Source organism: Hydra vulgaris, chromosome 09 (assembly GCF_038396675.1).
Source record: "Hydra vulgaris chromosome 09, alternate assembly HydraT2T_AEP".
Taxonomy (NCBI): Eukaryota; Metazoa; Cnidaria; class Hydrozoa; order Anthoathecata; family Hydridae; genus Hydra; species Hydra vulgaris.
This window is the reverse complement of record NC_088928.1, coordinates 26,893,612-26,907,561: the sequence shown is the minus strand read 5'-3', so window position 1 is coordinate 26,907,561 and position 13,950 is coordinate 26,893,612. Positions and strand designations below refer to the sequence as shown.

The 13,950-nt window shown below is 23.4% G+C and overlaps 1 protein-coding gene across 2 annotated transcripts in view; it reads right to left on the bottom strand.

The window, feature by feature from the left end:
* LOC100201631 (kanadaptin) overlaps positions 1-13,274 on the bottom strand; it is a 41,777-nt gene extending 28,503 nt beyond the window's left edge. The window contains exons 1-7 of one of the 2 annotated variants that reach the window (XM_065805191.1): positions 13,171-13,274; positions 12,757-12,801; positions 12,558-12,625; positions 4,028-4,779; positions 3,186-3,357; positions 1,822-1,932; positions 81-150 (exon numbers count right to left, since the gene is read on the bottom strand). In XM_065805191.1, coding sequence (XP_065661263.1) covers positions 81-150; positions 1,822-1,932; positions 3,186-3,357; positions 4,028-4,779; positions 12,558-12,564 — 1,112 coding nt within the window. In that variant the 5' untranslated portion in view covers positions 12,565-12,625; positions 12,757-12,801; positions 13,171-13,274. Of the gene's footprint in view, positions 1-80; positions 151-1,821; positions 1,933-3,185; positions 3,358-4,027; positions 4,780-12,557; positions 12,626-12,756; positions 12,819-13,170 lie in introns of both variants that reach the window. The other variant, XM_065805192.1, reaches the window with a different exon arrangement.
* Between the last annotated feature and the right edge of the window lie 676 nt (positions 13,275-13,950).

The window sequence follows — 13,950 nt, the reverse complement described above, 5'->3', positions numbered from 1 at the left end:
AATATATTTTTATTATTAGCTACGAAATCTTAGAATTCAATTTATATTTTAGAATTTCATATAAATTACAAAGATCAAACCGTATTTGAGCTATATGTAGCAAAGAACTTCCACTTCCTTTTTCAGTCATTTCATACTCTAATTCCAAACCTAATCAAAAATATATTATTAATCAAAATATATCAAAAATTAATCAATAAAATCTTTATAAAATAGTCTTATCTTCTAGGTAAAAATCAGAAAGTCGTCATAAATGAAAAACTATCTAGACATGTCAACTTTTACTCCTTGCTAGTGATAGTTAACTGTTGGTTAAACTTTGATGATGGTTAAATGTTGGTTTAACTTTAATGATGGTTAACTGTTGGTTAAACTTTGATAATGGTTAACTGTTGGTTAAACTTTGATAATGATTTACTGTTGGTTAAAATTCTTACTATTATTTAAAAATCTTTTAGACATCCTATCCATTAGGTTGATCGTCAGATCTTTTTGTTTGATTCTTAGATCTTTTAATTTGATCTATGGATCAGACTAAAACATATTAATATTTTCTCATTTTTGCATAAAACTTAACATAAACATTTTGTTTTCTTAATTTTATTTCTAAAGACCAACTATTTGAAAAAATTTTAAAATTGGAAACTCTACAATAGCACCATTAATAGAAATGTTTTTGTTTACTGACTGTTATGCAGAAATGTAATGCAATATGGTTTTTTTACTAATTGCCTTTTTTCCCAATTTTTTACAAATAAATTATTTGATTTTGTGCCAAATGTTCACAGTGCTTTATTTTTCAATATTTTTTCTAAAAATTAGGTGAAAAAAATGTAATCCAAGTTAATAATATACAAAATGTTTTTAGTTCAACATACAGTCATACTAACACTGCTGGTATTTTTGCAATTAATAGTGTTTTTAAAACTGCTTAGCGCAGTTATGTCAACTTGAACTTATGCAAATTCATATCTAGGCATGCCTCTACAATTATTTTACTAATGAAAAGAATAATGTACTTTATCTAATTATAGATACAGAATGTAGTCTATACAGCCATAACTACTCAATAGGAATAGATGTACTAACATCTATTTTTATTGAGATAATATTGATTTTTATTGAGTGACCTTAAAAGTTTTCCAGGGTTTTTTAAATTCGACAAATTTTAAAACTCCTGGGAGACTTAATTGGTCACTCAAAGATAAGTAATGTTTTTATGCACAGTATAATTATTTTTTCATAAAAGATGATTTTTATGTCACTTGTACAAGATTCTAACAGAAAAATAATGAGAAGATAGACAAATTTGAAAATGATTAGATGTCAAGTAAATATACTGCTGTAACAAAAATAACTGCATGACTCAATCTTTTTATGTACAGAAACCCGTCAAATAAAGAAACCTACACAAACAAATAAAAAAAGGTTGGCAATTCTTTACTGGTAGAGATAACAATTCTTTAACAGTAGAGATAACAGTTTTTAATTTGAATCTGTCTTTTTTTTTAAGTAAAATTTTAATAGAAAGACTCGATATTTAAACACAAATGTTTGTTTACAAATTGTGAAAAAAACATTTAAACACAAATGTATGTTTACTAATTGTGAAAAAACATTTAAACACAAATGTTTGTTTACTGATTGTGAAAAAAACATTTAAACACAAATGTATGTTTACTAATTGTGAAAAAACATTTAAACACAAATGTTTGTTTACTGATTGTGAAAAGACTAATTAGATTTTAACACACTCATGATTTGTGTCAACCTGATTAAAAACATAATTTTATCATGTTACGAAAAATCTCTCAATAATACCTTCTCGCTCAAAAAAACCTTTAAGTGTTTTTTTAGGATCTTTTATTTCTATATCTTTCTTCTTCTCAAACAATTCCTTTAAATTGATCCCTTCATCGGTGGCATCCTCACCTAAAAATGTTAAGTATTAATTTAATGAAAAACAAATTATTTTTTTAAATTATTTGTGGACTAAGGGCTGTATAAAATTTATCATTATAAAAACTTTAGATAAGTTCTTTTAAGAACTTTGACAATTAAAGTATTTCTTATTTCAAATGGTAAACAAATATTAGATGCTTGCAATTTATATTAAAATAAGTAATACTGTAATTTTCTAATGAATTATATGTTGTAAATGGCTTTAAAGCTATAATTTATATTTCAAAAATTGGTGTTTTCATAAAAACACAATTAAAAAAAATTTTTTTTAACAAAATATAGATTTACTACCAATAATTTCTTGATGCTGTATGAGAAATAGTTATGATAATAAGTAGTTTAATGAACATAATGACAAGATATTAAAACTTCAAAAATACAAATGTTCTAATGAACTAAATAAATCTCAACATGTAAGAACATGTCAACATGTAAGAAAATGTTCAAAATTTTAGCAAATTCACTAAATTGTCTTATGCTTTAAATTTTAAAGATGTGGTAAACAAAAATATAAAGATAATATAATATATAAAAAAAGTTCAGAACTAAGAAAATTGATAACAAAGATAAACTGTGACAGCTTGAGCAAATCTTTACCTTAAATCTATTTTAATCAAGCTATTTTTATCTAAATCTCCAAGAACGCTAGTAATAGATAAACAAAGACTGTTAGTAAAAGATAAACTTCAAGAATGCTAATAAATAATAATCTCCAAGATTGCTAGTAAAAGACAAACGACTAAGAACGTTAGTAAAAGATAATATCCAAGAACGTTAGTAAAAAATAATCTTCAAGAACGTTAGTAAAAAATTATCTTCAAGAACATTAGTAAAAGATAACCTTCAAGAATGTTAGTAAAAGATATTCTTGAAAAATGTTAGCAAAAGATAATCTTTAAGCATATTAATTAAAAATCTTCAAGAGCGCTAGTAAAAGATAAACCTCCAAGAATGCTAGTAAAAGGACATTAGTGAAAGACCAATAGTGAAAGAATAGAGATTGTGAAGTATCCAAGAAGATTTAAAGCAGAAAGTTACTGTATGTTACCATCCATTGATATAGAGAAATGGATAGAGATATTAAGTTAATTATTTTTTAACAATTTTCATGGATATCACTATCTTGTGTAAAATTTCATATATAAAAATAATAAACAATAATAACAACAAAGATAATAAAATATATAATAGCTATTATAATCCAACAACAACAGATTTTATACCAAATCCCCATGTTGCACCTTCATCTTCATTGATTTGATCAGAGTCATTTAATATTTCAGCTTGAGTTAAGGTTTGTGGTTTTGAAAATGACTTCTTGTGCTGTTCATACTCCAACATTCTTTTTCGCAAAATATCAATATCTATTTCTTCCTCTTGATCTTCATTTGGTCCCTATTTTAAAAACAGACTTTTAAATCATTTAACTATTAAAAGTTAACAATTTAAAGTTTATATAGAGAGAGTCTATTCTTTTAAATCATTGTTTCATTTTTATAACAAATTTTTATTTAACAATAATGAAAGTAGGGATTGGAAGACCCAAAAACAAGGTTTAAAGTCAAATATTAATTATTTTTAACCCAAAAAAATGTTAGATATGTATTTAATAGATAACCCAAAAATGTAAAAACCTAATATGGAAAAATTATACCTATTTAAAAGTCCTTAAAAAAGGTGTCACTTTTTTATTATTTAAAAGAAGATAAAGAAATTAATGGGAATTTTTGATGAAGAAACTAATGGGGATTTTGAAGCTGCTAAAACAATTTTAAATCTTCTAAATCAAATTAAACAATTAAAAAAATGATGTATTGTGGGATTTTGAATTGTAATTAATTAAAACATAATTAATACTATGAAAACCCACATAATTACCACATAATTACCACACAACTACCACATAAATCACATAACTACCAGTATAAATAAAACAGAACAGAAAACTGTATAACAAATATCTTAAATCTTCAAAAAAATATTTTCAAAACAAGTTGATCACAGAAACGAGGTTGAAAGACCTGCCATATCTCACTTTATTATATAGATATTAAAAATGTCTTACTTCAATGATATAAAGTCGAGAACTACCACCAAACTTTAATTGATACCCAACCCTAATTCTGCTGTACACTTTAGGTTTGATCTTTTCTTTGTTCAAAAATGTACCATGAGTGCTTCCCAAATCAAAAATATAAAAACCTTTTTTCCGCTTTCCTTCTTCAAGAGCACAATATTGAATAACAGCATGATAACGAGAACAAGATGGGTGTTCTAAAAAAACATCACATGTATTGAATCTTCCAAATGTTAGGTGTGATTTAAACTCTAAAGTAATTGTGTCTTTAATTAAACCATCTTTAAGAATGGTAATGAAATAGTGTTTTTCTGGTATACCACCCCACAAAGGAGGTTTATAAGGAAACTCTACGCTTTTCAATTTGTTATCTTTATTATCTACATCCTTATCTTCAATGACTTTATCCTGATTTTCATTAAAACTTTTATCACTTGTTACTTCAAGCTTAACACCACGTTGAGTGGGTTTAATAAATTTAGGAGCAGTTGTAACTGGTGCTGCAAAACCTGAAGAATGAACTTCCGATAAACTCTGTGCAGATATATTTTCAGCATTGATTATTGGCGCAGATTTTAAATCATTAGTTTTCAAATTATCCACAACGTCCAAGTTTTCATTAGGTTTTAGTTGATGAACTATCTCAGACTTTAAATTGTTGTCAATTTTTAATTCATCAAAACAGTGTCCATTATTTTGTTGGACGTCAGAAATAACTATTGGGTCTATCATGTTTAGATCTATAAAACAAATTTAAAAAAAAACAGAATAAAATGTTATGTAATATACTAATTTAAAATATTTTTATATACTATATATATAACCTATATGTTTCTATATATATAAACTATTTTAAAGCATATATATATAATATATATATATATATATATATATATATATATATATATATATATATATATATATATGTGTGTGTGTATATATATATGTATATATATGTATATATATATATATATATACATATTGGCTGCATATATATATATATATGTATATATATAAACATATGGGCTGTATATATATATATACATTTGGGCTGTATATATATATATACATTTGGGCTGTATATATATATATATATATATATATATATATATATATATATATATATATATATATATATATATATATATAATATATAATTATATTATTATTTATTTAAATAATTACTAAATTACTAATATTATTAATATATATGTAATTTTAGTCATACTGTAATAGTCATCTTTAGCACCTACATCATCTGAGAGTTTGGACAGATACTATCTAGATATGAAGAACATTTATTACAGCTTATTTTTTTCTTCTTTGTCTAAAAAACTGTTTAAATTATTTTATGCAATTGTTTATCTTTCAATATATAACATCTAAGTTATACAATTTTATACAAATATTCATTATAGTAACATTCAAATATTTTTAAGCCAATCTATGACGTAATACTTTCCATTGAATTGAGATCTGGTGATTTCCATTGAATTGAGATCTGTTTCCATTAAGTTGTGCAGGATATTTTTATTTCAGCTTTATTTTAAATAGACTGTTTTTGTTTATAAGTTGTTAAAAATTAAAAGTTTTTTTTAAATTAAATTTAAATTTAATTTAAATTTAATTTAAATTTAATTTAAATTTAATTTAAATTTAATTTAAATTTAATTTAATTTTAATTTAATTTAATTTTAATTTAAATTTAATTTAAATTTAATTTAAATTCAAATTAAACTAAAATTAAATTTAAATGCTTTTAAACTTAAATTTAGTTAAACTCATAATGAAGAAATTATTTTATTTATTTGGTTATTTAACAAGAAGTTGTTATTTTTCCATAGTAGATTTAATTTTGACATTAGCATATAGAGTTTTTTACAATTTACTAAATTTTTATTATTTAATGATATTAAATTTTAATTATTTGTTTGTATGTTATTACTTACATAAGATCACTTAGTGGATCATAATGGGTCGAGTACGCTTATAGAAGCAAATTAAAAATAAGATCTCAAGTAGAAAAGAGCCGGATCAGTGTTCCATGCTGTTTTGTAGAAGAGATATTTTAGGCTTGGATTATTAAGTTCAAAACTGCAATAGTGCTAGGTTCAACAAACCGAACAATGAGCATAACTATGTAAATATCTAATGGTAAAAAGTCTGGTAATGGCAAGGATTTCAAATAAAATTGAATATAATGAAAAAGAATGAAAATGACAGAAGAAAAATATGTAATTTGATATAATCAACAGGATTTGAACCTTGCAATGTTAGATTACTAGCACTATGCTCTATCTGATTGTGCTATACACACATCAACTTCGGGTAAAAATGATTTATTAGTAAACATTTTAATATATAAAATTCGTCACAAAACAAAAAGGCAAAATGGATGCTTGTGCATTATAAATGTGTAAAAATGTGTATATATATATATACAAATGTGTATATATATATATATATATATATATATATATATATAATATATATATATATATATATATATTATATATAAATATATATATACATGTATATATAAATACATATATATATATATATATATGTATATACAAATGTATATATATATATATATATATACTATAAATATATATATTTATATATATATATATATATATATATATATATATATATATATATATATATATATATATATATAATATATATATATATAGTTCTATAGTTTGTTGGCTTTAGGAAGAGCGGAAGGAAAAAAGTGATTCTTACGCCAACACATACGTCACTTTTAATTACTTTTGACTTTCGTCCAACATTTCCGTGTTGGACGAAAGTTAAAACCATTAATTTAATTACAAATTAATCGTTTTTTAAAAAAACCACAAAAAACGCAAATTTAATTGACCAGAATGTTTTTAAAAACCATTCTGAATGTTTTTATAAACATTTTGAATGTTTTTAACAATATAAACAATGTTTTTATTTTTATTTTTTTTTAATAAAATGTTTTTATTTTTATTTTTTTTTAATAAAATGTTTTTATTTTTATTTTTTTTACTGTAAATCATGCGCGGAGTGTTGCTACATCGACTATCTTATAGCCTGACTCGCAAGGGAGTGCTGCTACATCGACTGACAAATAGCCTGACTCGCAAGGGAGTGCTGCTACATCGACTGACAAATAGCCTGACTCGCAAGGGAGTGCTGCTACATCGACTGACAAATAGCCTGACCCGCAAGGGAGTGCTGCTACATCGACTGAGGGTTTGGTTGGGGCAGGCAGTCTATCATTATTAAAAAAAAAAAATTCCGGTCTTGCATTTTAATTTTTACTTTTTGTCAACAAAATATCGAAAAAACTTTCGGACAACATCTAAGGGTTCTATATATTTATATATATATATTTATATATATATATATATATTTATATATATATATATATATATATATATATATATATATATATATATATATATATACACATTTGTATGTATATATATATATATATATATATATATATATATATATATATATATATATATATATGTATATATAAATATATATTTATATATATATATATGTATATATAAATATATATTTATATATATATATATTTATATATATATATATATATATATATATATATATATATATATATATATATATATATATATATATATATATATATATATATATATATATATATATATATATATATATGTATATATACTTATACTGCACACTAATCTTTTTGTTTTGCAACAATTTTTATATATTTTCTTATAAATCATTTTTACTCATCATTGCATGTATAGCACAATCAGATAGAGTGTAGCACTAGCAATCTGACAGTGTAGGGTTTAAATTCCACTGATATTCATTTTTTTCCTTTGGTTATATATATATATATATATATATATATATATATATATATATATATATATATATATATATATATATATATATATATATATATATATATATATATATATATATATATATATATATATATATATATATATATATATATATGTATATATATATGTGTATATATTATATATATATATATATATATTATATATATATATATATACATATATATATATATATATATAATATATATATATATATATACATATATATATATATATATATATATATATATATAATATACAGTAATATATATATATATAATATACAGTACTGTGCAAAAGAAAGTAGCATTTAAGAAACTTTTTAAAAAATGTACATTTAAATAAATACAAATAATATTGAGTTTTTATTAAATTAAACAAAGATATTGTTTTAAATAAAGCTATATTTATTTATTTTAGTTAACGATTCCGTTAATATAATTACAGTACTAATAAAATGCCAAAGATATCAATAAATGACAGAAATTGCATCATTGTTTTACATAACAGCGCTATGAAATCGCAAGAAAGTAAGCGCAGAACTCAATCAAGATCTTAAAAGAGCTAGTGGAACTTTAGTACATGCATCTATTGTGCAACGATCTTTAATAAAATCTGGATTAAAAGGCTGTTTAGCTATTAAAAAACCTTTACTACGCAAAGAAAAAATATTAAATTTCACCAGAGAGCACAAAGAGTGGCAAAAAAATCAATGGGACAAGGTATTGACAAACCATAATTTACAGACCAATCTAAGTTTCAAATATTTGGGGCGAATAGACATCAGTATGTTAGGCGAAGTAAGGGAGAAGCATTAAAGGAGCCATGTCTAGCATCAACTTTCAATAAAATTCAATAAAAGGGATAGGGGATATTGTTAGAATAACAGAAAAGCTTACAGGTGAAAAATATAAAAATATTTTACATAACCATACTGTGCCTTCTGGACGACAACTGATTGGGGATTATTTTATCCTACAACAGAATAACGATCCCAAACATACTTGCAAATTAGTTAAAAATTTTTTATCAAATCTGGAAGAGGAGGGAGTGCTTCAAACCATACCTTGGCCTCCTCAGAGCCCTGATTTGATATAATCGAACATGTTTGGGACTACTTAGACAGAAAGAAGATGGAAAGGTTGCCAAAGAATGTAAATGAGCTTTGGAATGTTCTAAAAGAAGAATGGCATAATACCCTCATCAAATTTATTGAAAATCTGTATAAAAGTATAAATAAAAGACTCACACTGAATATTAAGTCTCTATGCATAGTTATAAATTTAAAGTTTTAATATAACTTGTATTATATTACACAACTTAATAAAAAATGTACCTATATGTAAAAAATGTACCGAGTTGTACTTTTGTTTTAATTTTATTTTGTTTGACATTTTATCTTTAATATATTAAAATTCTCTTAGGTGCAACTTTCTTTTGCACAGTACTATATATATATATATATATATATATATATATATATATATATATATATATATATATATATATATATATATACACACATTTTAAATGCTTTTTTTATTAATTTTGTTTGAAATTGGTGCCGTTTCGGAGCTTTTATGATTGGATATTCACATTTATATGACTGGATTATTACTTTTATGATTGGATATTTACAGTTACATTAATTGTTTGGTTTGTTGAATTTAGCAACACTATTACCATTTAAACTCCATACTCTAAGACCATTAAATATCTTTTCTACAAAAGGATATGGAACACTGATCCAGCACTTTTCTACTTAACAAAAGAGTTTTTTTGTAAAAATAAGAATTTTTTTCCATTTGTTAGAAATTAAAATTCAGTTAAACTCAAAAAGAAGAAATTTATTTATTTATATGGTTATTTAGCAAAAAGATGCATTTTTCCTTATTAGATTTAATTTTGACATTAGCACAGAGTTTTTTACAATTTACTAAACATTTTATCATTTAATGCTATTAAATTTTAATTATCTACTAAGTGAAAAGAAAAAGAACTAAAGTAAATTAGGCAGAAGTTATTTTATTATTTTTATATTTGTTAATTTTTTTAAAAAGGCTTATAATTTCTAAATATCAAAAAATCCATCTAAACACATTAGGCTTTAAAGTATTGACTTTAATCCAGACACTTTTTTAAATAAATAAAAAATCAGAAAAATTATGAAAACAACTAAAAATGTTTTTGCAGTAATAAATATCTTTGTTTTCTAAATGTTTTCTTCTAAGTTATCTCTTATACACACTTGGAACCAGCCTACCATGATGATTTTTTTATGTGCAACAATTAAGAAGGCTTGTGATGTTTGTAATATTTATAATGTCCTTTAAACATAAATACTTCCTAAACCTAAAACTGGCGGTTGGTGTATGTAGCCCCTGAACCAGTGTACCCAAGGACTATATACACCGATAAGTTGGTGTATATAGCATTTGCTATCTGCAAGGGCTACATACATCGACTCCAGGTTTAAAACCATTAAGTTCTAAAATCTCATGTACTTTTTTCTTATCGTATTTTATATATATATATATATATATATATATATATATATATATATATATATATATATATATATATATATATATATATATATATATATATATATATATATATATATATATATATATATATATATATATATAAATATATATATATATATATATAGAACTCTTATATGTTGTCCGAAAGTTTTTTCCATATTTTGTTGACAAAAAGTAAAAATTAAAATGCAAGACTGGAATTTTTTTTTTTTATTAATTGATAGACTGCTAGCCCCAACCAAACCCTCAGTCGATGTAGCAGCATTCCCTTGCGGGTCAGGCTAAAAGATAGTAGATGTAGCAGCACTCCATTGTGAGTCAGGCTATTTGTTAGTCGATATAGCAGCACTCCCAATACATGATTTACAGTAAAAAAAATAAATAATAAAAACATTTTATTAAAAAAATTAAAAATAAAAACATTTTATTAAAAAAAATAAAAACAAAAACATTGTTTATATTGTTAAAAACATTCAGAATGTTTTTAAAAACATTCTGGTCAATTAAATTTGCGTTTTTGTGGTTTTTTTAAAAAACGATTAATTTGTAATTAAATTAATGGTTTTGACTTTCATCCAACACGCAAATGTTGGACGAAAGTCAAAAGTAATTAAAAGTGACGTATGTGTTGGCGTAAGAATCACTTTTTTCCTTCCGTGCTTCCCAAATGCAACAAACTATAGAACTATATATATATATATATATATATATATATATTACTATTGTAAACTAAATTTAAATTTATCAAACAGATTTTAAATTTTGTTGAAAAATTGTAAATTACAAAAGTTATGACCATGCAAATTTTCTGCCCACCCACCCCCCCTCAAAAAAAAAAGGGGGGTGTAAATTTTGCATGGTCATAACTTTTGTAATTTACAATTTTCACGAAATTTAAAATCTGTCGATAAATTTAAAGTTAGTTTACAATAGTAAAATTGAAAATTTTACTATATTAGTGCCCTCACGTTTGGGAAGGAGGGTGGGGCAAAGGTTTAAGGGCTTTTTTTTGTTCCCAGGCCAATGCCATCCCAAATTTTTGCAAGGCCTCCTCATTTGGCATCGATATAAACATACTTAAGTTTGGAGTTTGCACAATGTGTGAAAGTGTTGTATCTGAAATATCAAAAAATCCTGCAGGCGCCCATATATATATATATATATATATATATATATATATATATATATATATATATATATATATATATATATATATTTATATATGTTTATATATGTTTATATATGTATATATATGTTTATATATGTATATATATGTATATATATATATACATGTGTGTGTGTGTGTGTGTGTGTGTGTGTGTGTGTGTGTGTGTGTGTGTGTGTGTGTGTGTATAAGATTGCCTGCCTCAGCCAAAACCCTCAGTCAATGTAGTGGTGCTCCATGCATGTTTGACCTATTTAAGTCAGTCAATGCATGTACACTTCATTGCACTAATTCCTAAATAAATCAGTCAATAGAACAAAAATGAAAAAACAACAAAATAAAACAAATAAAATTAGATAATAAAAACAGTAAAAAAGTAAAAAGAAATAAAAAATTTATTAAAAAAAGAACAACATTTTAGTTTATTAAATTGCATTTTTGTGGTTTTAATGTCCCAATTATTTTAATAGTTTTTAGGTAATGTTTACTTGATTTTGTTAACTTTTGTTAAAATTTTAATTCATGTTAATTTATAAGAGTTTTTTTTAATAAGTCAATTTTCATTCAGTTAAATTTAGTAAAGCAAAATTTTTATTTTTTAAACAAAATATAAAAATATTCAAGTATGATTAATGCGCAAAACAAGTTGAACAGGTTCAAATACTTAGAAATCCCAAAAAATATTTGTGAAGAATATTTCAGGACCATATTGAGATTACTAATCCCAAACATGTGGATTGATTATTTCATCAAACATGTGGATTGATTATTTTACTATTATTGTTGATTATTTAATAACAAATGTTATTTTTTCAGAACAAATACTAATGCTTTTTCAGAACAACCACTAATGTAATCATACTTTTACTAGTTAACTATATAAGAATATTTTAAACTAATCAGCTGAAACATACTTTCCATTCTTTAAAATCTTTTTCTTGAACGCTTGTATATCCCAAAACTTCAGTTGATTTATAAAACCCTAAAATTCAGTTCAATTTATTTTCAATTAAAAAAATTAAAATTAAAAACAATTTTTTTAATTTTATGACTTGATAAACTTAAAAACTATCAGAAAATGTTCATAAAATTAAATTATAAGTCAAATGTTACCTGATAAAATATTTGGGTAATTTTTGTACATCCAATAACGATACTCTAAAAGAGCATACATTCTAAAAAAGTATACATTTTGAAAAAGTATACATTTTGAAAAAGTATACATTTTGAAAAATTATACATTGTGAAAAAGTATACATTTTGGAAAAGTATGCATTCTAAAAAAGTAAACATTCTAAAATACATTGTAATGTCATTCCATAGTCCTTGTCAATTCTAATTCTAATAAGACTTATTTATAATTGTAGTTTATAATTGTTATCGTTCTTTGCGTGTTATGTCTGGTATGATTATTTTTGTTATTGCAATTTATTGTGATCATTTTAAATATTTTTTCTATTTGATATAAAAACTTTTATATTGTTTTCTTAAATCTAATAGGTTTACAAAATTCAGTAAATTAAAAACCTTGACTAGTATTCATAGAATGCCAAACATGATATGAACTGAAAACTAATGTTAACTCAATGAAAACTAAAGACTTTATATACCTCATTAGACATACCTAGAAATTTTAAAAAAAGTATATAGTATTGTGATTCAGACATGTGCATATATATTGTATGTATGTATGTATATATATATATATATATATATATATATATATATATATATATATATACGTATATATATATATATATATACATATATATATATATATATATATATATATATATATATATATATACATATATATATATATATATATATATATATATATATATATATATATATATATATATATATATATATATATTATATATATATATATATATTTATAAACGCCATACAAATTTTGGGAGCTGTGATGGATTGAGTACATACATTGACCGATATAGAAAATGCAAGGTAGTTGCCGCTACATCAACTGAGGGTTTGGGTTAGGGTATTGTCCTTTTACAAAAAAACTATCTGGAATTAGGTTGGCAGTACCCACCTAAATCCATACAAATTTTTTACACAAAAAAAAAATAAATGAAGAATCATTACCCCGACCCAAATCACTGAGTTGATGTAGCAGCAACCCCCTTGCTTGTTCTCCCTATATCATTTAATGCATGTACTGAAGACCCTAACAGCTCCTTATTTCAGTATGATGTTAGGTTGCCAATTTAGATGTGATTTGTATGATTATTATATATATAAATGTGTGTATGTATACATATATATATATACATGCATATATAT